The 25,775-nt window shown below is 39.6% G+C and overlaps 1 protein-coding gene across 2 annotated transcripts in view; it reads right to left on the bottom strand.

Annotated features, from left to right (window-relative positions):
- The window catches only part of ADAMTS18 (ADAM metallopeptidase with thrombospondin type 1 motif 18), a 63,987-nt gene that overhangs the window by 19,553 nt on the left and 18,659 nt on the right, over positions 1-25,775 (bottom strand). For both annotated transcript variants that reach the window (XM_050922866.1, XM_050922867.1), the window contains 4 exons: positions 20,306-20,478; positions 13,157-13,287; positions 12,901-13,024; positions 10,938-11,182 (listed from right to left, as the gene is read on the bottom strand). In XM_050922866.1, the coding sequence (XP_050778823.1) occupies positions 10,938-11,182; positions 12,901-13,024; positions 13,157-13,287; positions 20,306-20,478 (673 nt within the window). The remainder of the gene's footprint in view (positions 1-10,937; positions 11,183-12,900; positions 13,025-13,156; positions 13,288-20,305; positions 20,479-25,775) is intronic.

Raw genomic sequence — 25,775 nt, 5'->3', positions numbered from 1 at the left:
GAAACAACATATGGCTATGTGCACAGAGTTTGATTCATGACAACACTAAGATATGCTTTGTATGCATGTGTGTAATAGTATTTAAAGTAATTATCCATTGTCGCATTTTAAAGAATAGTCAATATTAATGTTTACAGTATGCATATGAAGATAGAATCAAGTGTCAACTTCTGGTAATACTACTCAGAAAAACTATGTTATTCAGGCTGCAAAGTCAAACACTCGAAAGTTAGGAAATACTAGAATTAAGGTTGTCTGTGTAACCTTAATTTGGCCTTTCTGTGCATATATATTATGATACAGTCTTTAATTACGTGATCACATACTATTTGTCCACATGACCCTGCCTTTTTTGGTGCACACAATGGATGATGTTTGCTTTATGAGCCGCTATTTTATATTTAGTTTTATCCTCATTGTTTAATGTATGGCTCCATGCCTTATTTACTGCACAATCATCAAACCATGCTCAGAGGGCAGAACCATTCATTTTGTCATCAACTTTTCTATAGCTGTAGCATGTGAGTGCTTCACAAACATTAAATAACGTTCTCAACACCCCAGTAAAATCACAGGCTGGTTTCATCCCCATTTTACTGATAGGAATCTGATGCACAGAGAGATTTAAGTCAAAAATGTCCTTTAATTTCTGGTGCCCAATCTGAGACACCTAGGACCTGATTTTTTCATTGTAGGTATCATAGAGAACTTTATATATTGAAAGCACAATTCCAATTGATTTCAGTTGAAGCAGAGAGAGATCCGCCCCATGGTCTCAAGCTGGACTTTCATAAAATGAGAAACACACCATTAGTGGCCACCTGTGAAATGTTTGGTTTAAGTGACCTGCCCAGCATCACACAGTAACTCTGTGTCACAGGCAGGGATAGAATCCAATTCTCCAGGGACGCATTCTACTGCCTTTAATGTAAGACTATCCCTTTTCTTCCTACAATACCCTGCTTCATTCACTACACACCTTCCAGCTTCTGTAACAAATAAAGCAGGAGTCTTACAGACAAACAAGTTCCTTCACTGTACAGCCCTATTCTGTCCCCAGAGCAAGTCTATTCTGTGCACTGAATGAGGCAGGGGTCCTTTCAAAAGATAGCATACGATCATATAATTAAAGACTGTATCATAATGCACAAGCACGGGGTGGGTGCGGGAGGGAAAAATTAGTGTTGCAACCTTATTTCTGGCATCTCCTAATTTTCAAATGCTTGATTTTGTGACCTTAATAACACTTTCGTAATGTGTCGATGTGTATAATTTGCTAGGTTTTTAAACAAGCAAACTGAATAAACAGAAATTCTATCATGAAGCATCATATTGACACCTGCACGAGCCACAAGCAGGGCTGGAACATTTAGATCCACCACAAAGATCCCAGTCACCTCAGCTAGCAGAGTAACTGATAACAACACTAGGTTGCGAATTGCTGTGTAGACCAGCTCTACAGAGGGATGAGAGACACAGCTTTTCCAGTGGTTTTCTAAAATATTTGCGGACAGCAGAGGAATTGAGATGCAGGGATCTTGGGTTCCATTCCAGACTCTGCAAGGGAGTGTGCTCTAGTCAGGGACAGCTCCAGACACCAGCCCAGCAAGCAGCTGCTTGGGGTGGCCAACGGTGAGGGGCGACACATCTGGGTCTTCTGCAGCAATTCAGAGGCGGGTCCCTCAGTCCCTGTGGGAGCGAAGGACCAGCCACCGAATTGGCACCAAATTCTGAAGAGGCGGCAGTAGAGCTGATCATGATCGCAGTTTTTTGTTTGTTTTTTTTTTTTTGCACTGCTTGGACCAGCAAAAACCCTGGAGCCGGCCCTGGCTCTAGTGGACCCACTCCCAACTCCTATGTCCAATTTCATGCTCTCGTCAACCTCCAGTCACAGTCTCCCTCCTGTTCACCCAGACTCCCTGACTCAGTCCCAGGTCTGGCTCTTATCCCGTCTGCATCTGAATCAGGCAATTTTCTCCTTCTCACTGCCTGGTAGGCAGGCCACTCATCTGATCTTAAACCAGACAGTCCTGCTTTTGTAATATTTGTCCTCCATCTGGTACTGAGACAAAACCAGATGTGGAGGACACCATAATGTATGATGTGTTGCTCCCGCATCCCTGCCACCATGACCTCTCATCCAAAGCATGTGTGCATGGCTGTGCCAGTGGTATGCCCAGTCTTTAAAATGGCATCCCCCATGCAGTGTGACCTTGCATATACTGTGCATATGAGATCATGCCAGCAGGGGCAGGCCAATGCCATATCAACCAGCACCCCATGTCTGGTGTTCTGGGAACATGCGACTGAATATGCTGCTGCCTAGGCATCAGAAGGGGGCATTGAGAATACCAATCTCAGTTCTGGTGCTCATGTCCTGCCCACAGCATCCTAGAACTACAATTGCAGGGAAAGTCCTATTCAGCCCTGGCTGAAGCACGCTCAGTGCAGACAGAACCTTTGGGGAATTTAGCTACAGTGCTCTGGCAAGTCTCTTCTGAACATGCACAAACTGATTTTTTTCCAAAGGTTTATTACTTGGCCAAATTTGGGCAGATTTTCAAAGGGAAAATCTCTGACATAAAGGCCACCTCCATACCAAATTTCAAATCCCTGCTCCAAAGCCGGAGAGTACTACAGCTTTCCAAGTAAAGGTCACCACAAATTTTTAACATGGTCAAAACATTATTCCCACCTCCTCCCATCCTCACTCTCAGAAATGGCTAAACTCTTTTGGCTGAAATTTTCCAAAAAAGAAAACAAACCTTACTCTCTCCCGCAAATCCTGAGGCAGAAACCTCAGCCCAAATGATTAAAGTTTGGCAAAGATATAAGCATCTGAGTAAGGGTCTTACAATGGGTCACGTCAGGTCACTGAGTGCTACCAGCTTGGCCTATAAAAGAAACTGAAAGGCTACTGTGAAGGATTTGTTGGCATACAAAAGCAGTTCAATAATAATTATTATTATTTATTAATTCTATTGCAGTAGCATTTAGGCATTCCAGTCATGAACCAGGACTCCTCTGTGCTACATGCTACCATATGACATGTAAATTGATTCATAAAGGCTTTTGTAACAGCAGCATACCTTGTCTGACCTTCCCACAAGAGGAAAGGTGCCAGTAACATATTGATGAGTCCCAGATCATGTCCACTGTGTAATTATATAATGCCCAGCACAATAGGACCCTGATGCTAAGTGGCACTGCCAATACTAATTACATATTATTTATTTCTACAAATGTTTGCTTTTTCAAATGAACCTATTCTTTTTTTCTTTTTTTTTACGTGCAGCCTTGGTTTTACTGCTGATGGTTTTAAAAATAAGTGTTAGAAGCTGTTGACGAAGGTGAATAAAGGAGAACAAATTACTGCAGTCAGTGAAAAGGTACACATTAATTCCCTATTTATACCTGCTCAGGCTACTCTGGCCAGTAAAAAGCATAAGTTAGAACCCTCCTAACCACTTGATCACAGGAGATACTGAGAGAACAGGGACTGCATTCTGCATCAGATTTGGATCTAAGAGCTGGGTATGCTGAGCAAGGGGAAAGAAGGACCTAATACCTCCTTATACCCCTGCTCAGCCTAGTAACAGGGAATATAATCTAGCTGTATTAAAATATTGCAGACCAAGTATTGTATAACTGAAAATTGCATAAATATAATTTATATTCCATGGCATTCATGTAAAACGTATTGTGTAATGTTCATCTAAGTTATTATCAAGGAAAGTTGCACTTTGCCAAAGAAACAAGCATATACATAGCTCTTCTGTCATATTTTCAAACATTCACTATAAAGCCCTTCCTTAATAACCCAATATTTAAAGCCTGCATATATAGCCAAGTTGTTAGACCTACAAATTTGGAAAGACCTCCAGCTTCAGTCTACTTAACTGGACTCATTCCAGAGACTTTTCAGCCAACTGGCATTTGCTACCAAATTTACAGTTGGCAAACAACCTTCTTAAACATTTCCAGGTCCTCTGTAGAACTGTTTAATGTCTACCTTTAACACACCAACCACCTGACTTCAGACACAACACTCAGCAGCTCGGACCGCAGGGCGCAGAGTTATAAAATTTACAGCTTCTTGAGTCTGAAAACCACAGGCTCTATGGCCTGGAATCTGCCAAATCTATTCTGAAGAAAGAACTGCAGCTTTTGCTTAGGGCATAAAATGTTAAAACAATGGATAAATTGAATTCTCTTGAGTAAATAAACCTTTTCTTTTGCTGCTAATTTTGATTTCAAAGCTAAAACAATAAATTTTCTAAACCAGCTGTGCATCTGCTTCTCTGTTTAAGGCACTTTTTTCATTGCTATCCCAGGTTTCCCATGTAATGCCTAAATTTGTGAGTCAAACCTTTTAAATGCCTATCAACACATCCTTATTATGACTGGCTTTTTTAGTTTTAAACTGGGTTTTCATGTAACAAGCATAAATTAAGCCACTGATAATATATTTATTAATTTCATTGACTTAAGATAAAAGCCTGACAGTGCACGATATACAAGCCAACTTACAAATGATGCTTGTAGCTAGTTGAGAAAACTATGATTATTTCTGGGAAAGGCAGGCAGACAAAAGTTGTAATTAGAAATAAATATATTTTAAAACAAGAACCACCTAAAGCTATCATGCTAGTTATTGCCTACCTGCCCTTCACGGAAATAATCATTCATTTTGTCAACTGTTTAGAACCAGCAAGCATCACTACATATTTCTGATATTTTCTCATACTGCATCTGTGTAATGTTCAAAGATGGGCTTGAATCAAAACGCTGAATCCTACCTCACCCAAGTTTTGAGAAGTTTTAAATATGGATCCAGATTTTTGTGATCACTTCCATCTCTGGGACTGATTCATCACTTCTATAGGTGAGGTATCACCAGTGATGGTAGATCAATAAGTCTGCAGGCTTCTGTGTGGGGAAAATTGTATCTTGTTGAACTGGTGGTGTTCTTGGAAAGAACATTGCAGTTTTCACTTATTATGAACCAATCTGACATTTAACGGACTGGCATTCCTAGTAGGTTACAAATTGAATACCTTTCTTTAGTAGCTTAGTTATACAAAAAAAACTTTACTTCCTGTTAATTTTCAATATACTGAGCCAAATTCTGATTTCATTTACACCTCTATAAATCCTGAGTTATTCCACTGATTTCTACAGAATTTACTCTGTTTTCACTGGTGTAAATGAGACCAGAATTGGCTTAAGCTGTGAAACACAAGGGTTTATATCCTTTTAAAAATTTCTAGATGGCATCATAATATCTTGCAATTAGCTTATGAGAATTCAGGACTCTTCAGCCAATTCCTCTAAGGTCATTTAAAAATCAACAAGAGATATCCTTGGAAAGTCCTGTATGATTTCATTCCCACTTGCAGCTGTTTCAGATTTATCCTCTTTTGTTATTCTGTCTCCTTCTTTTTACTGTTCACATGCTAAATGCACGATTTTAAGGGATACTGTCCAGCTAATCTCTTTTCACCAAAGCAAGATCTTTTTATCCCTTATGTAGGATCTACATCTGTATCTTATAAGCACATCTCTGCTCTCTTCAACTCACTTTCTCTTTAGGGGAATTCAATACAAATTTATCATCTAGTAGCTAATAACAAATGTAACGCTTTATAACTGCAACCTGGCTGTCTCCCAGTGGCAGCTAGATAATCAGTAAAGTCATTCCATCTGGCTTCCTTTCCTTTTTCCCCATTCAACAAAGAGGAAGTGATTTACTGGTTTTAATTAGACACCTTTTCCTGCTTTGAAGCTACATGCACCTTCTCTTCCTGTGAATGTTCGCCTCTTTGTAAAACATCCCATCCATCTGCTACTTATTGCTGTTGAGATAAACTCATCATCTTTCACAGAATTTTCATTTTTTCCTTGATTCAATATCTCAGGTATGTTTGCTGAAGACTTTAATGTTCCCAATGATTTTATGTCATATCATCTTGAGAAAGTCACTGTGTTTCACATATGGATATAAAGAGGTGATATGGTAGCACATTTCATTGATAAATAGGCAAATGCGTTATCACATTATCTTGAATTGCAATCAATTTATCCATCCATGGTCAAGCTACTTTATTCTCTCACATCTATGATAAATTTCCCACTAAATAGTGGCATTTAGTTTAAACCCTTACCCACAATTCTAGTCAATGGAGGGGAGTGACTGAGTGTTTTGAGCCACTGGAAGTCAGTGACCCTTTCCCCTTTGGAAAATTGAATAATTTTTGATGACCAAGTTCTCCTTGCTGTTTTGCTTACTGATGCTAACCTAATATGGAGAACATATTTTCAATGCTTATTTCCCACTGTTGTCAGGCCTGATTTCTAAGGTTAGGCAAATGGAGTGTTGAACCCACAATAAGTTCTTTCTTGAGCTAAATCTCTTGCTAAATTCTTTGAAAAACGCTGACAATGTCTTTAAATTGAAACCAGGTGACCTTAAATTACCTATGTCTGAATCTCAGACAAATGTAATAGTGTTGAGCATTAAATTTAATTTAAAAATATTCTAGTATGTCTCCACTTAAGATGACACAATTGCCTTACCAAAACCATATGTTAAAAGCCTAGTATTAATTCCTGATCCCAGATTATCATTTAACTATCACATTTCTACCACCATAAAGCTTTGTCTATTTTTTCATCCAGCCAAAATCTGCCCAGTTGGGGAGCTACGCTGTGAATCCACACTGAATCTGGGCTTTTGTTGTTTCAGTTTTCATTGGCTTCTGTAAACCCACAATCAAAACTATAAATATTACTAACTGTAACTTCAGGACTTTGCACTGATTCCAAGAAGCACTGGCATACAGAGTAACTGCTGCATTTTACCACCTGAGATTCCACTTACTGCCCTATCTGGAAAAGTTCTGGTGGATTTTGAAATCTCATTGAGCTTTTGCAATTTTAACAAAGTGTGTAATGAAACACCATTGCCCTCACGTATTTCATTCCTCATTCTCATCACAATTTTATTATCTTCCACCAAAAAATAGTTGGCCATGGAAGTTCGTATTTCTGCCCCGCAACCCGGCTAAATTATAGATTCACTCCTGTTTCTCTTCCTTGGTATGACTGGTTCCCATAATTATATATATATATTTGCAATATTCCAATATAAATATGAAAAGCACTGCATCATGCTTTTCTTGCTGTACACCAATTTTTGAATAGTATTTTAATGAATACTGTAAAGGTTTAGATTAAATGAGGTGCTCAGCTGAAGTCTGACGGGGTTGAAAACCAAAATCCCTTAGGGGCATTTTCCATGAAATATTTAGTGGAATCTTAGGGCAAGATTGTCATTGTTTAATGTATCCAGACAGGGAAGTAAGGAGGCATAAGGTCTCACTTGCTTCCTTGCACGCACAAGGCAAGGGGAGAGCAGCATCCACATTTCTGCTCCTCCTTATCTAAATAGATAAGCTGGGAATGAGGAGGCAGGGGCAACGAGTGGATGGAACCTTTATCTGGCTCCACAGGGCTGCAGCCAGCACAGCCAGGCAGGCACAGGTTAAGGTCATGGGATAAAGGGCTGATCCCAGATACTTCCCATTTAGAGGAAGAAGGAGAACTATTGACCAAATTGTGCAAGTGGGTGATGCCCCTTACTGGGGGAATGTGGTATTTCCTTAATGTGGCTTTCAGTGATTTTTAATACTTTATCTCCTGAAAGTAAAAAGGAAACTATGTATGTGACAGAAAAACAATCCTGGGATCTTAAAAATTGTCAGCAAACCAAAAATGTAATATGAATTCATCTTGCTTCAATCACCTTCCCATTTCTTAAAACATGGTTCATGCTGTACAAACTGGATCTCATAGAGACATTTTGGAGAGTGCTGGAATGCACAGATAAGTAAGCTCAAGCAATGTGGATCTGCCATGCAAAGGATCATACTGAAGATGCAACCGGTGCACTCACAAAACCTTGCATTGGCATGCACAGATGTAGGAACCTCACTCCTTTATAAGTGCATATATTTACTCAATGTACACATGCAAATGCCAGTAATACATGCACTGTGGGTTTTTACAAGGACACCCATTGTGCCCTCCTACAGAAATCTTCTCCAGAAACTAGTAATTGAATTGCTCTTGGGCCTTGGGAGAATACTGACAATAATAAAGCATCATAGACACAAGGTGGGTAAGGTAATTTCTTTTATTGGACCAACTTCTGCTGATGAGAGAGACCAGCTTTCAAGCTACACAGAGCTCTTCTTCAGGTCTGGGAAAGGTCTGAGTACCTTTCCCAGATCCGAGGAAGAGCTTCGTGCAGCTTGAAAGCTGGTCTCTCTCACCAACAAAAGTTGGTCTAATAAAAGAAATTACCTTACCCACCTTGTCTTGCTAAGATCCTGGGACTGATGTGGCTACAACACTGTATATAAAGTATCATATACATTTTAAAAAGAACACCCAATTTTTTAGACAGAAAGTTGTCAATATATTAGGGCCTGATCCTACAAATGCTTATTTCATGGAAATAAAAACCCTTGTGAGAAAAATGTTGGCAGGATTGGGCCCCCAAGCTTGCTGTGCATGCTTCTCTGAAAAGGCGCATGAGAGTTTAAAAAACAGCATGCTCAAATACCCCTTGTAATATGCTGTCTGCCTATCTTAGGTATTTATAGTTGAAGCAGGATCTGCTTCATCATTTGTACTGAAATAGTAAATTGTCATGTTACATTTTAGGAGCACGCTTGGTTTCTAATAATGCATTTGTGTTTGTTTATATTATGGATTGGCTTTTCCATAGCTTAGAGTAATTGATGGAGCCAAAATAGTATACCTCTTTGAAAGCAACATGCTTCGCATTGCTTAAGAATAAAGTCCATTGAATGTCACTTAAATTATAGAGGGCAAATATGTATATATATTAACAACAGTCCATAGATTATATATTTTTGGAAAACATAGCCCTACATGCACTGTAACTTTTCTAGTCATTAAAGTCCCTGGTTGCCAATGGGAGTAGAGTAGGTATTTCAATAAAAATACATGAGAAGTTGAAATAAGCTCTCAGAGGAGCAATAGCCTGAAGTTAAATGTTAAACCTAAGTGAAGCTCTTCAGCATAGGATGAAAATAGATGAGTTTTCTGGCATTAAAACCAGGTTTTTAAAATATATTTTTGCAGAGTATTTGCATAATCTGCAACAAAACAGATCACTTTCTATGTCAATTTACTATTCATACTTCAGTCTTCAGGGTTATAATAATATAGCTCAAATTACACTGCATTATCACGAATTAAGATTCCTAGGATTTTAATGTACTATTTCTTAGTATTTGTACATATACGAGTAGCTTTGGTATAAGGCTATTTTGGACATGACTGCACAGACCGGGCTTCGCGTCTGAAACGTTTCCCTCCTAAGGCTAAAACATTCCTGTCAATAGACAAACATACAGAGAATGAAAGAAATTAGTAGCTTTTAAAAAGTACAAAATATCAAGATATACTGTAACATAAGAAAATTCTTTTGACCCCCTTAAGCAATCCCTCCCAAACCAAAGCACTCAGGCACGGGCTTAAATCCCATTGGCTTCGATGGGATTTAAGGACAAAATTAAGCACAGATTTAAATATTTCCCTGAATTAGAGCCTTAAAGACTAAGTAAGATTTAACTCAACTATTAAATATTCCAGATAAAAACTATACTAAATAAATGTAAAGGTCTGGCTAACACTGAAAGCAGCCAAGAAAGCAGAAATTTCACACTGTGGTGTAAAGAGACCTTATTATGGCTTCGTTTTACTGCACAGAGGAATGAAGGAGAGGTGAGATGTGACGCTTTAGACTTGTTAATCATTGCTGCAAAGTTTCAGCAGGATACCACTTTCTTCAAATTACAAGTATTTTGAATGTAATGGGGTGTAGGACCAGACACGGCTGCCTCAGAGAAAGATGTACAACGCTGAACGTCATCCTCCACATGTGCACTGAAGGCAAAACAATGCATTTGGTAGTGATCTAATCTGAGCACTAGTGCATGGGGTGGGAAAGAGTTGAACTCCCTGGGGGAAGAGCTGCTTCCCCACTCTGACAGTGAAGGATGAGTCAAAACATGCCAAATGGACAAGCTGGAGGTTCCAGATACTTGTCAGAGATTTCCAGAGAAAGAAGTAAAATAATGTAGCTAGGGCCTCTGTAACTGTCATCAACTAGCAGTTGGCCACCAAGTGTTCTGGGACACATTAAAGAAAAGTCTGGTAAAGCAACTCAGTACGAAAAGGATTTTCCTTACCCGGAGCAAAAGTGCTGCAATTCTAAAACGAAACCAACCCAAAAATGATATGAGCAGTAAGTTCACTTTCTGCTGCACTGATCTGAGGACACATGGCAGACAGACCAGGCGATAGTGACCTGATTGTGAAAAATATTTTTCCCCCCTCTCTGCCACATGGTGTTAGCTACAAAACTGCATGAATGGAAATTGCATAGGCACCCATGAGTAGTGTTTAGACAATCAATGACCTAATCCACAATCATAAAAGCCTGTATGTGCATATAGCTTCAGAGGAAATATTTGAAAATGTGGCTCTCACACTCTACCATGTTGTTTGGTATTTAGTTTGCACGTCACTTAATTTTATTGTATACCATTTATTGAATGAAGCTATAATCTCCATTACAATTGTGTGGCAACTGAGAAATAACGCTGTATAGTGTGTTTTACACATTTTCCTTTTCACTAGCCTTGTGACAGTTTACTAAATCCCAGACCTCGACAAACTGGTGAAAGGCCTTTCAGTCTAGCATTACTATACAATTAAGTCTGAATAGTACCATGACTCAATGCTATTCTTTAATCTGTCTGAGAGCTACAGCAGTGAGCTAAAGCTGTCATGGTTAATTCTGTAATAGACATCAATGATAGAATAAACAGAAGAAAGCTTACTTCAAAGACTAGCGTCTCATTAGTTGGCCCTGCTGCATATAGACTCTCTGGATGATTAAAAGAGCGTTGATAATCAAAAATTGTCCCAGCAAAGGAGAACTTTCCTGGCCAGTCAATTGTCCAGTCCCCTGTTAGATAATACTTCTTATTCAGGTTGCGCACTGCAAGATAGCTGGTAGAGATGTGCAATTCCTGGATATCAATACTACGTGCTCCTGCTGGAATGATGACCACTGGATAATAGTCTACAATGAAAGAATTAAGCAATATTTTCCCAATTGTAATAAAATTAAGTTCCTTATTTTGAGTAAACCAGGGACTATATAGACAGCGGTCCTGATCCATCAAATTGTTGCTTTAGATTTATGACGGTGTAACAACATTGATTTTAAAGGTTCTACACCAGCTTATAATTAGAGCAGCTCAGTGGGTGAATTAGTCCCTGGAATTCTATTATTTTTTTCTTCTTGACTGAAGACAAGAAAAATCAAATTCTTTTTAATACATATCAGGAACAATCAATTTGTTTCAGTTGTTTTACCATGTTTTCTCTGTAATACTTATAATAATAAATAAAACAGGACCAACACACTTTTTGGGTGAAATGCAACAAAATGCAGAGTTTGTGCAAGGTCTTATACAGAACTAGATCTTTCAGTTATTGGGGATCTGCCTTATATACAGGCCATTTCCATTGGAATGAATTTGTGTTTTACCTATGCATACAGTGAGGATTTATTCTGGCCCTCACCCAAAATTTCACCCATTCTGCAACCTGGTCACACACTACAAATCACTTGGACTATAAATTCCCAGTGATTTATTGCTTCTGTAATTGCATAGGCCATTTGAATGTGATATCTCTATATCTTAGATTACTGACATGGTCCCATCTAACCACCTCACAATTTAAATGTATTTAGCCTCACAACATGCCTGTGACCTAGGGAAGTGCTATTATCCCCATTTCACACATGGCAAAACCAAGGGAGACTAAGTGACCTGATCAAAGTCACATAAGAAGTCTGCGGGGGAGCAAAGAATTCAACCTAGGTTTCCCAACCCCTCCACTGGGATCTTAACCACTGGTCCATCCTTCCTCTCTCAACTGAAGATGACTTTCCTGAGTCTCAGACTTGCACACTAAATATTGGCCCATCCACAGAACCCAGTTGAAAGGTTCCAATCAAGATACATCACAAAATATACATACATTCCATCTGGTTCCTAATAGAACAAGAAGCACCTGCTTGTTTGTCATTAGTCTATGAACAACTTTTTATATCTTCCACAATTTCATTCAAGACAAAATAATTCAGATATTTTTTAACTTGCCTGTAACCTTAAACCCTCTATCTTTTAAACCAGTGGTGGGCAACCTGCGGGCTGCAGGCCACACACAGCCCATCAGGGTGATCCACTGGCAGGCCACAAGACAGTTTGTTTACATTAACTGTCCACAGGCACAGCCGCCTGCAGCTTCCAGTGGGCGCAGTTCACTGTTCTCGGCCAACGGGAGCTGCAGGAAGTGGCACGGGCCATGGGAACGTGCTGTCCGCTGCTTCCTGCAGCCCCCATTGGCTGGGAATGGCAAACTGCAGCCACTGGGAGCTGTGGGCAGCCATGCCTTCGGACGGTCATTGTTAACACTCTCTCGCGGCCCACCAGTGGATTACCCTGACAGGCCGCAGGTTGCCCACCACTGCTTTAAAAAAACAGGTGTGTTTGGAAAGTGGCTTAAGTAACAATAAAATACTTGCAATTTGACTATGGAAGACTTATGGTCATAGTTTTCTTGTAGCCTAGGAACAACAGACATATGAACTCTCCTCTCACTCTCCCTGTGAGTTTCAGTTTACATCTGGACCCTGAGCCACTGACCTAATGAGCAAAGAGTCATATATACTACATGGAGATCCAGCAGAGAAATGTGCTGATGATCATGTGGAACAGCTTTCCTTACCATTAGCTTTGTGCTGGATCAAGTACTGGCCTTTAAAGAACTTGCACGTTGAATTATCTCCTTTACAAACTCCACAGGCATCCAAAGCAGCTTTTGAACCAAGTCCACGATCACACCCTACTTGCTGAAAGCAAAAGGCAGAAGTGAAGGACTCAGACACAAGGGAATTTCAAGTAACAGCTGCATTTTCTATTAAGGAGTCTATTGTTCACTTCAAAATGACATTGTTACTGAAAGAAACTTCAGTTTATCTTACTTCACAAATTCCATCAATGCAAACATCATATTTGTTCTGGGAGCATAAGGTTCCATCTTTCACTTTGCTGGACATTGCAAAGAAAAAGTCAAAGTCTTCAGCTGTGCAGTATAATTTACATCTATCTTCCTCTGAAAACATGAAGAGACAAGTAGATTAAGAAAGAGATAGATAATAAGACAGTAAATATCATAATGCCACTATATAAATCAATGGTACACCCACACCTTGAATACTGCATGCAGTTCTGGTCACCCCATCTCAAAAAAGATTATATTAGAATTGAAAAAGGTGCAGAGAAGAGGAACAAAAATGATTAAGGGTATGAAACAGCTTCTCCATTTAAGGGGAGATTAAAAAGGCCGGGACTTTTCAGCTTGGAAAAGAGGAGACTAATGGGGGATATGGCAGAATCATGAATGGTGTGGACAAAGAGAATAAGGAAGTGTTATATACTTCACATAACACATGAACCAGGGGTCACCCAATGAAATTAATAGGCAGAAGGTTTAACACAAACAAAAGAAAGTACTTCTTCACACAATGCACAGTCAACCTGTGGAACTCATTTCCAGGGGATGTTGTGAAGGGTAAACCTATAATGAGGTTCAAAAAATAGTTAGATGAGTTCATGGAGGACAGGGCCATGGATGGCTATTAGCCAAGATGGTGAGGGATGCAATCCGATGCTCTGGGTATGCCTAGCCTCTGACTGCCAGAAGCTGGGAGTGGACAATCAGGGATGGATCACTCGATGATTGCCTGTTCTGTTCATTCTCTTTGAAGCACCTGGCATTGGCTGCTGTCATAAGACAGGATACTGGGCTAGATGGGCCATTGGTCTAACCTAGTATGGATGTTCTTATGTTCTAGACAATGAGGTACAAAGTACTATTGTGATAGACATGGAGCTGCTATGCAGCTGTGCATAAATTTTATGAACTCTGCATGTGACCAGGTCAGTCAGGAAATGTTATTGTATAGCTATGATGAGTTACTAGAATTTCCTATGTGACTGTATTGATCCAACTCATATTAGGGTTTAATGGAATGTTTATTATACACCTATAGTGCTTGAATTCCACCCTGCAGTGTTGGTGACAATTGAAACCATAAGGATCATGTTTGAGTGGTTTATCGTGTCTTTAGGACCCCAGAATGGGTAGAACAGACAAATATGATAGGTTATATGTTGTTATTTTAAATTAACGCATGGATTTAGCAATCCACATAGACATATAATTAAAATGTAATACCATTATGACAACATGTAAATTCCATTAGCTCTACTTCAGTCTCTCCAACCTCCGTTGCTGATGTGGCTTCAAATTTCAGAGCCACTTGTCCACAGTTCAAGCTTCAATTTTTATTACAAAAGATTGGCTGGGGATTTATAATATTTTCATTTAACTTTTCAATTAAAAATGGAGAGCATGTAAGTTGGCACAAATGATCAGCCTATTTGGAAGCTAAGACTGTGGGCTGGCATTTCAATTCAAAAGACATTTTTCCCCCAAAGCAATCCACCCAGCCAGCACCAGATTTAGGGGCAGGTGACCCATGTGACCACCTGGGTGCTGGGCTTGAGGATGGGACAATGGGCTTTGTTAGCTATAAAAGGGAAAGTAGAATGTTTAAAGTAACATGTTTCAGGTGTTCCATATTTCGATTCATTTTTCACTAACCTCCCAGAATTTTTGGGACCTTTGTAGAATCTCATGGAACCTTTCAGGGGTGGATGCTGAGTGTCCTGCAGCTGGGGAAGGTTTCTGGGGGTAGGTCAGACATAGTCCCATCCACTCCTTGCAGGGGAAGAGGAAGTCCCATCCTCCCAGGCCTCCAGCCCAGCCGGAACTAGCAGCTGATCCTGGCTCAGGGTAGGAGCCCCTGACAGGGGTGTTCCCAGCCCCATGGTGATTTAACTCTCTGCCAGCTGCTCTAGGTGCCTGAAATGTTGTACCTGTGCTGATAGGGAGTGGTGTGCACTGCTCTTGCAGCTTCCCTTTGCTTCCCTGTCAGAAAGTCATTTTTCTGTGGGAAAGCAAAGAAATCTCTGGGGGACATGAATTCTGTGCATGCGCAGTGGTGCAGAATTCCCCCAGGAGTAAACCTCCCAGAATGTTGTCAGCCATCCCCTCATAGGTATACAAGGGGCAGGGAATAGCCAGTCAGTGAGATATAATTACTAACTGAAGTGAAGTGAGAGCCCAGGTGCGATGTTGTGAACCTTATTTTACTGTGTAATTGTGAAAGTGTAGTTGTGTTTTAAAACTTGAAGAGTGCAAGCAGTAACTCATAAAGGAGATATTTAATGAGACAGCAGAGATATCTATTGAACATCTATCTATAAAACAAAATAAAAGAAATACTATTACTTTTAGCATGCTTAACACGTAATGTGTGATGACTTTCTAAGACTAAGGAACATAGATTTTTGCTCTCCGTAATGCTGTCTGTTTCCCCCTGTAGAAAATAAAAGATGCCTACAAAGTGTCCCTGCCTGCAGGTATATGGGATCTTGGGGAGCAATTACCACACAGGTGGGGTGCCAATTAATTTCTTTATTAAAGGGAAAAGGAAGTGGTGGGAATTTAACAATGAAAGACGATGGGATGGGGTGTATAGGGTGTTTACAATAGACAATGATGGGGGGGGTTCTTCTTATTGAACAGTGTAGGGAGTTCTAACAGTGGGGTACAGTAAGTGGGGCTCAGCACAATAGGATACAGTACAGTCAATAAGCATATCAAAAGAAATGCAAAATAAAATGGTAGCTTCTATATAAAATGGTCAACAATCTTAGACAGAATGTATTAAGTGGTTAGTGGCCTTATACACAATGTAACACAATGGTATCAATGCAAATACAAAGTATATCAGAAAAGTGGAAGCAACCAATGGGGTGTTATAATTACAAGTAAAATGTGAATCACAATACAATAATACAATATGGGTGATAAGTGAAATTATGCAATGTAACAGTATAAAAGAAAAGTAATGACTTAATTTGTGAGGCTAGGATAGCAGATAATCTGTCAAGGAACAGGAGGGGGGAGGGGAGTGAATGATTAGTGGCAGCTGATGAGAGGAGAGTGCGGCTGGAAGCAGCGAGAGACTCTGAAGCCCTGCAGGGTAAGGACAACGGAGCAGTGTGATGGTGATCTTCGGTAGGGGAGCAGCAGCGGAGAAGTGTAAAGAAGGGCTAGAGAGAGGTTTAAGCAACAAGCGGACACCAAAAACAAAGGAAAAAAAGCGGCCAAGAGTTTGGGAAGTTTCACAGGGGGAGAAGCAGCAAGGGGTTTGGGAAGTTCGGAGGGTGATGCAGACGCGGGGGGGGGGGAAGCAACAAGGATTTGGGTAGTTCGGAGAGAGTGCAGATGCGGGGGAAAAAGCAGCAAAGGGTTATAACAGGGAGACACGGAGAAGCACACAGGCGGAGATTGGAGCGGGGGAAAAACAGACACTAATTCAAGCGGCAAAAACCTTGTCTATAGACACGGAGAAGTACACAGAGGGGGAGATTGGAGCGGGGGAAAAATAGACACGGGAAAGTTCAGGGAGAGATCGGGACAGCGGGAAGACGAATTTAAGCAGCAAAAACCTTATCTATCTTAACCAACGACTAGGCAAAACAACAAATATCATAATTCTAAGCAAAACTATAACAAGCAACTATACGGAGCAACAAAACAGTAAACTATAACAAGGCAGGTGAACTTACAAGCTCTACAATCTTAACAAACTGTGACTTAAACAAAACCTATGGTGCACCTTATGCTATGGGGAAGTCACAGAGGGCAGAGTGGTATGTGCCCAGGATACAGCTCCCAAGGAAGCCAAGGGATGGTGGCTGAAGCCAAGGGATACAGCTGAAAGCAGGGAGCCCCGAGGCAAAACCCACAGGAGCAGAGCTTAGCAGCGGCACAAACTTATTTTTAGCAGCAAAGCACCGCGGAGTTTGAGAGGTTTTAAGACACAGACCAAGGTTTAGCTTGAGTCTGTGTGCTGGGGAAACAGAGCCAGCAGCTAAAATAATAAAATAAAAGTAGGGAAAGTTTCACTGAGGGATTCTTACCAGTCCCCCGGGCAGCAGCAAAGGCAGAAGCAGCAAGAACATCAGAAGGCTCGGTACAGTCTCAATAATCAGGAGATCTCTCAGGTAGCAATTCGTTCTTCGGGGGGGGGGGGTTTCAAAAACCAGGGGTACGCTCAAAAATAAAACGAGAGCGGAGAAAGGACCCCCCAGAACCCCTGGCTGATCAGACCAGGCAGCAATGCAGGAACCTTTCTGATGTTTGTTCCAAAAATGTCTGTTTTTAAAGGCAAACTCAGGCAGTTTCCCGCCAGTAATCCTGATAGGCTCCCTCTGTCACAGGGCAGGAGGCAAAGGGAAAAGACTGCAGGTGAGCACAGAAACATGTCTGGGCAGAGTCCTGTGCAATAGGTGACTCAAAAGCACATGAGGCCTATGACTCATGCCCAGGATCTTAAAAACACAATAGGTCTTGCAGCTCTGGACATTGCCTGCCCTACACCGAGCCCAGGTTCAATGAGGTGATAACAGGACTAACCCTTTGAACAGGGCAGTGGTCCCATTTAGCACGCAGCACAAGTGGCCATCCCTTTGAGAAGGGCAATGGCTCTTGTCAAACAACTTAAGGGCCCCTCCCTTTGAGAAGGGCAGTGGCCCTGGTAAGCAACTTAACAGCCAGGGAAGGGCGGCCACAGAAGGAGAACAAAAACAAAATGGAGTATGAGGACAGCTGTAAGAAACAAAATGGAACAGGGGAATAGCTGTAACAGACACAAAGAAGCCTTCAGGAGCTCAGTATAGGAAGTGAAAAGTTCAGTTGCAATCTAGTTAGCAGCAAGGGGCAAATTTGATGGAAAAATAACTGAAACAGAATAACACAGACCTTTTGAACTAAAGGACTAGGGTTAACTTTCTAAAGCTGTCACCTACTGTAACACTATTTAATACTGGTCCATCCAACACTGGTGCATAGTTCAATTTCTTGATGTTAGTACATTTCAGCTATTCTTAAAATTAAAAATTTTCTATAAGATTAGAGGAAACATTTTTTTATTTGCTTATATATGGCATGAATAAATACAGATTTACAGATCCTAGCATGCAAATGTATTGTCTTATATGACAGGGATAAATTGTGCATGCAAGTTGTGCATCAAAGTTGTGAAATGGGCTACAAATGCAATAAAAAATAAGGTATTCAAAAGTTTAATAAATGGGCGGAAGGGACGCCATAGACACTCCTTGCTTGGGGTGCCGTTTGATATAGGGCCATCCCTATGCACAGTTAGCTGGCAATCAAGTCCTTCTTATACACAGATCGCACATTATGCCTACAAGGAAACTGATTGGTTCTATATTGGAAAATTCAATAATTATATTCTAATGATTGCTTTTCATAGACTGGACAGTATTATTGAGTCACTTACTATCAATTAAGCTCTATGGCCAAGATTTCAAAAAACAGCAGCCTAAAGTTAGACTGCTAAATATATGTTTAGGCTTCTAACTAAGGGTATGTCTACACTGCAAAAAAAACACTCGCATCAGTGAGTCTCAGATCCCTGGTCTGAAGACTCAGGCTCACAGGGCTCGTGCTATGGTGTTAAAAATAGAGTGTTAGATATTCCTGCTTGGGCTCTGAAACTCAGAGCTCAAGCTCCAGCCCAAGCAGGAACATCTGTACTGCTATTTTTAGTGCTGTAATGTAAGCCCGAATCTGTAGACTCAGACTCTGAGACTTGCTGAGGTGGGTGGTTTTTTGCAGTGTAGACATACCCCAAGTATTCTAATTTTCAATACCCAGCAGTTTCCATTGAAGGTAAAAGCTGCTCAGCAGTTTTGAAAATCAGTCCACGTACTTAAGTCTAAATACAGACTTAGGGGGAGATGTTGAAAAGCACATATGGGACTTTAGGTGTGTACATCCTATTTACTTTCAACAATACTTGTGCTCCTAAATCCCTCTGGTGCTTTTGAGAATTTTTTCCTTTATGCCTAAAAGAAGGCTCCGATTTTTGAAACTCTTGGCCCATCTGTTTAACATAAATGTGTCACCATGATAGTAAATTTTAAACAAGATACATCATATGAATGATTTAATGCAATAGACATTGCCACCTAGTTCTGAGACCCACGCCAGCTAGATCACTCCTCTTTAGCTTTACACATTCCTCCCACCCACAATGGTTATATCAGAAAGCAGGCTTCTAACCAGTAATCAAACTACTTATAACATGTCTGAATAAATGAAGATAGCTTAAATCATTGTATTCCCAGCTAATGTTGACTATCCTCTACAGAGTATTTAAACAGACCACAAATAAAAGCATATTTAAAAATATATATGTACGTATGTAAAAGTATGCCCTCTTGAGGTTTTTGAAGGTAACTTCTGTGAATTGTAGACAAAGCAGCCACAATATGACATATACCCGCCACTTTCATTTAAGAAATAGCAATCACAAATATTCACTGTGCTTTGAAACTACGGGGAAGTATTTGTAGCTATTAACTACCCAATAAAATCCTAATATTGATACTGGATGTTTACAAAATTGAGGCATATGCAGAAAAAATAAACAAACTTGAGCAACAGATAAGGAATATTTCCTTAGCCATGAGTCTTATGAAGCTCCAGCAACAATTCTCATGAAAATATACCAGTAGGAAATTCAGAAGGGTTGATTTACTGTTACATTTAGAAATCTGGGAACATTCCAAATGAATGAAGATCCTGGCATGTTATTGTAGGAGTTGGTGGTTCCCATATAGAGAAATTCATGGGTGTTTGGGTGTGCTTTGGTTTTTTTTATTTTTGTTTTGTCTTAACAAAAAAAAGCAATATAAAACAAAAGTGAGGGACAGCATGGTCAGGGAACAGAGGATAGAGAGCTAAATTCACAGTCAAAGCCAACTTTGCAGGCTCTTACATGTGATGTTACACCGAAGACCAAATTCAACCCTGCTAGAAAGCATGTGCAGCTTCACAGAAGCCTCCCTGGATTTCCACACACTCACAGAGGGGCTGAATTTGGCCCAGAGAATATCAATGAATTATAACAAGGTATGCTGCCTCATGCAAATTATTTTGTCAATCGGAACCATGGCCAAATTACCTTCAACTTTAGTATAGGGCTTCCAACTGTAGTACCATCCACGGAAAGGCTTGCTGTTAAATTCTGCACACTGCTGGGCACGGAAATCCAGACTATTGGGTGGACATTGCTGAATATTGCAAAGCTGATAAATACGACTGGAGCCCTGACAGAACTTGCCACCATACTGTGGCCTACAAAGAAAGAAAAAAAGACTATTTTGCAAAACCAAAAGTGGATGTGATTGACACCTGTTAAATACATTCAGTGACAGTTCATTAAGCAGCCTCATTCTATTGACTTCTGTTGAGCTAAACAGCACAACTTATTGACCCAAAAGGTCACGATTTCTCTCAAGTTACAATGAATTTTAATTATCACCAAAACCAAGCAAAGTAGTCAATAAACTCTATCTGCTTGGATCATTAAATATCAGTTTAACCATGTGCCCATCTAGAAGTAAATAATGTTTTCACTGAATTAAACGCTTGCCAGTCAGGGTATTTTTATTTGCATGTATGATCTGATCGGTCAACACAAGTACAGATCTCAGAATTACTGACCTGCGGAACTAAACAGTATCAATGTACTGACTTGCTAAATGCCTGTTTTCAATTTACTGTGATCCAGGAATTCTCATGTATGTAACAATAATTATTTACCACAATAGTTCTTAATAAAGGAAAAATTAACAGATAACATAAAACTAATCAAACATACACTGAATGAACAATTGCATTGTGATATTGTTAAAACTACAGTATGTAGAAATGTTCCTTTAAATAGTTACCCAGCAACTCGACTCTTACAGGAGAACAAGGGATTGTGCACAGTTGGTCTGATGTAGGAAAGCACTTAAGTACCTGTTCAACTTTACACACGTTTAAGGCACACTGACTTCAGTGGACTTTAATTGTGCACTTGAATACCCTTCTGAATAGTGATGCTTTCCTAAATTTGGACTAGTACGAAGATAAACGATATCATTAGTTTGCTACTGTTCATATATTAATTATATAATCAGATTTTAACTGCTAGTTGGGAGTATATAAGAATAAACAAATTAAAAATGTTAGCCTTACTTTTTTTCAGAATGCCTACGAGAGCTAAGCAGCTGATTACTGTATTCATTCTCCTCTCTATTCCTTGCAGATCTACATTGAAATCTACTGATGTTATGGTTTCAATGTATAATTTTGCAGTATTCCAATATACCACTGTGCCCGAAACAATATGATTGTTGTTAGCACTATTTATATTTTCATAGTACCTGGGAGCCCCAGGCATGGACCTGAACCCCACTGTGCTAGGTGCTGTACAAACACAGAACAAAAAAAAGTCCCTACCCTAAAGAGCTTACAGTCTAAATGTAATACAAGAGGAAACAGATGGTAATAGACAGATGGACAGGGGCATACAAGGAAACAATCTGATCATATTGGTCTGTATGACCAAGTTGTGTTCTCAGCAAACCAGCAGCCTAACCATTGTCAAGTATTTTGTATTATTCCACTTAGCCTTGCTTCTAGTGAAACAGTTGTAAGTAGACCTTTTGTTCCAATTCTGCACCTGCATACATTTGTCTAATGATGGTTTAAGAGATTAGGGAAAATACACTTGGAATGCATGTTATGGTCTTTTAGTGAATGGCTTGGCTATGTTACACAAACATCAAGGGAAACACTTTCAGAATAATGTACCTGGTGCAGTATTTGCACAGTTCCTAACTAAGATAATGGGAGTAGTTTGTTTAAATCCCTACACACTGTATTATAAACGTCCAGTATATCTTGTAACTTATGTTAACAAACTTTCCTGTTGAATCCATTGTGGAGTGATGCTGAGGGGACAACTAGGTAAAATATGGATAAGAGTTTCCAGGTGCATTTTGCAATTATATTTTATACTATTTGCTTATTCCAACATTCTAATCCTCATACATTTGTAAAACAAGCTGGAGTCTGTTTTCATGTCTTGAATCAGCATTACTGCTTTGAAGGCAATACAATAGCTGGCTTTTTCAGAAGTCTTTAGTGAATACTGGACTACAGAACAGCCTCTCAAAGGAAATGGTGGAAATCCATCTGTTAGCCCATTTAAAACTGGGCAGAGCACTAGGGAAATGTGCTCTAGGGAACAATCTTGCACTGACCTCACCCAGGGATGGACTAGAATCATTACTAGCCATCTTAACACTGGGCCTATAGTGAACTAAGGCATGCTTCCCATCCTGATTGGCAGCCATTCAGTTCAGCCAAAACTATTCTTCAGCTCAGAGAGCATATATGTTGACTGAGTGTAATAGATGGCAGTTTTGCCTGAATAAAGTAGGAAAAATTGTTGGGCCCATACTCATTTCTGTTCAGATGCCTTTCCTTTACAGCATGTATGATTTCTTTTAGTTCCTCTGGCCTAGGGAACAAGACTCTCTATATGTAAGCGAGGGAAAGAAAGCAAGTCCCTGCCCAAGTAAAAGTCACCAAACGAGCGAAATAACAGAATAATTTAGGGTTAGATTGTGGCTTTTAGCCCCAGCCCTGTATTTGAGGATGGTAAAAAGCTCCACCAACGTAGAGGAGCACTGAGAGAAGCAATCTAGTTTTCCATTTGTGCTACAGACCTTTAAATGGGGCTGTATACTCCACTCTCTGCCAAACTGCTGGTCAGCGAGTAAGTGGGAGGCAGGGTATGGGTAGGTGTCTGCTTACTCCTCACCTGTCCCTACCCCTTATCAATGAGCCACTCCGAGAGGGGAGAAACTAATTAGAAGACTCCTCACTTCTGGGAAGCTCTTACATGCATGGGCTGTCCAAGAGAACTTGGGTGCTAAGTAAGGGCTCACTACAATTTAACCCTGAGCTGTTACTATGTGAAAGGGCTAATCTTTATAAAAAAAGAAGGCTGGCTTTGTTGTCCTATGAATCTTCGGGATGAGCAGAGGCTAAGCACAGAGATATCCATGTAAATTTCAATGTACTGATCAAATGATGTTATTGCTGCTGTTTTTGTTTATTTAGCAGAACTAAATAGGGTGGTACACATCTCACAATATAAATAGGAGTGCACAGTCTCTGTCTCGAAGAGCTTACAACTGAAGTCCCTGATCCACACACACACATTCATAACTTCACACATAGCAGTAAAGTTTCTCACATATCTAGGTGTTTTCTGGATTCAGACAATGGAAAAATGAAGGCGATACCAAAACACCCAAGGAGTTTTGAAGTAGGAGCTGCAGAGAATAGTCTCCAAAGACTAATTTATAAACAATCTCAGAGTCCAAGCACAAAGATTCCAATAAATGTACTAATAAATAACACATTTAATAAAAGATCTAAGGTATTAAAATACTATTAGTGTGGCTTAAATTAATTTGCCCATCTGCGATACCCATAGCAAAACCAATGCCCCTATTCCAAAATAATTTTAAGCAGCCCTACTGGTATATATATGTGTTACCATATGCACATTCCATCATTACAGTAGAAGCTAAATGATTGATTATGAAGTCACATCTTCCGCAAAAAACAAAATCAAACAGACATGTAGTCAATACCTTGTTGGAGCAGATGTGACAACAATTAAAAGATCTGGGATGACTATTCACTTGAAGCTGACAGATGGAATACAAACAATACACTGCAATGATCTGTACACTGCTCTTTCCAGAGATGGTATTCAGTGCTGAACAGTTAATAATGGTAACTAGACCATGAAGTGCTTGCTTCAAACTCCTTCAGATTTTGGAATAGTTTACATCTAGATGTGCACACTTCAGCATAGGCCCAAATGCTATTAATAGTATTACAATGCTAAAGTGCCTTTTTTTCCTATATGAAGTCAATGGTCTTCAGACTTCTTTCATGGTCCTTATAAAATTTGATTAGTTACTGTTTCAAACTGCATTATTACTTTAAATTTTCAGTGCTTGTGATCATTCTTAAAATAATTGAATACAAAAGAATAAAAAGTTGTTTTAGTTAATAAATAATTATTATTGTAGTCTTTTTATTATGCACATGCCTAACACTGTATTCTAATATTTTAGTAACCAGCGCACAATTATGAAGCAGGTAGGATGCAATCCCATCAATATGATTCAGGTATTAACTTAAATCTCTTGGGCACTATTTAGACTCTTTACCAGCTGAACTATTAAATGATGTAACTTATTTCTTGGGAAACTATCTTAATTGTAAAACTTTGTGATGTATAAAAACCAGATCCCTGAAATTATGCTGTGCCAATTTATAAAAGCGTAATGAGTTTAGCAAATCTGCATAGCTCTCAGTGTACTATAGCCGACCTCAGTAGGTGTTTGGTAGTGTAAATTCATGCTGAACTCAGACAGTCATTCAGACTATGTTTCAAAAGACTCTAGGGCAGGACCACAGTGACTGTGTTACAAGCGTCAACAAAAAGGAAACTGAATTGGTTGGGTATTATTTACAGGAAGAGACTCATACTGACACACAGACGTGCGCACACAAACAGGACAAGATTTTCAAAACCAGGAATCTAAATTTACTTCATAGTTAAGCTCCAAATAAGTGATCTGATCTTTAAACTCACTGAGCATCCAGCAGTTCCTATTGAAGTCACTGGAGACTCAATGCTTTTGAAAATCAGGCCATGTATTTAGAAGCCCTATTTTGAGGGCTGAAATGAATCTTCAGTGGGGCATAATCATGATGCTGAAGACTGAATTTCACCAACAGTTACAGCTAAATTAGCTGAATGCCTTGGTGTCATCCCAAACCTTTGAAAAATCAAAGCGGGAGAAACAAATTTAGTTTTCCACATGCAGTTTGGATTTGGGAAACAGAAATGAATTTCGGGAATTTTGAAGATGTAAGTCTGAATCATTAGGATTTTGTGCATGTGCACTACACATGCACAGAATACAGTGAATGTGTCATAATTTTTTTTACTGTGTTTCCACATTGTAACTAGCTAACGACTACTTTCCAATGCATTCACCTTTATTTTAAAAGCACTATTGGTCAGGGATGTGAAATACATCTATATGTGTATTTGTTCATCCTGGAACAGGATGTTCTGTAGACAGTGTTTTTTATAGTGTTGGGGTTTCATACGTCTAATTCTGATAGAGATTTATAGTTACTCCTCTTTGCTCTAAGTGAATTATCACTAGCATAATGTAATTAGAGTAGGCAGAGACAAGATCAAGTACTGGCATTGAACATAACATGTGTTCATATCAGAATCCATAACACACATTTCTCACTGATGGTTTAAATACAATATATTGCAGTCACACACTGTTCCTATTGGAATAGTTTACTTATAACACTGGGTGAAATGTAAGTTAAAGTACACAAGATCGTTGAAATATTTCAATTAGTAGAGGTCCCCCTTCTATATTCTGCGCTGTGCCAAGATAGCCATATAAGAACTTGAGAAAAGAGCACTAAGTAGATAGATAGTATAGTATATACATAGATCCCATGGAAACATCAGCATAAAAACT

Source organism: Gopherus flavomarginatus, chromosome 14 (genome assembly GCF_025201925.1).
Source record: "Gopherus flavomarginatus isolate rGopFla2 chromosome 14, rGopFla2.mat.asm, whole genome shotgun sequence".
Lineage (NCBI taxonomy): Eukaryota > Metazoa > Chordata > Testudines > Testudinidae > Gopherus > Gopherus flavomarginatus.
Note: the sequence above shows the minus strand (reverse complement) of the source record. Positions and strands in the feature narration are given on the sequence as shown.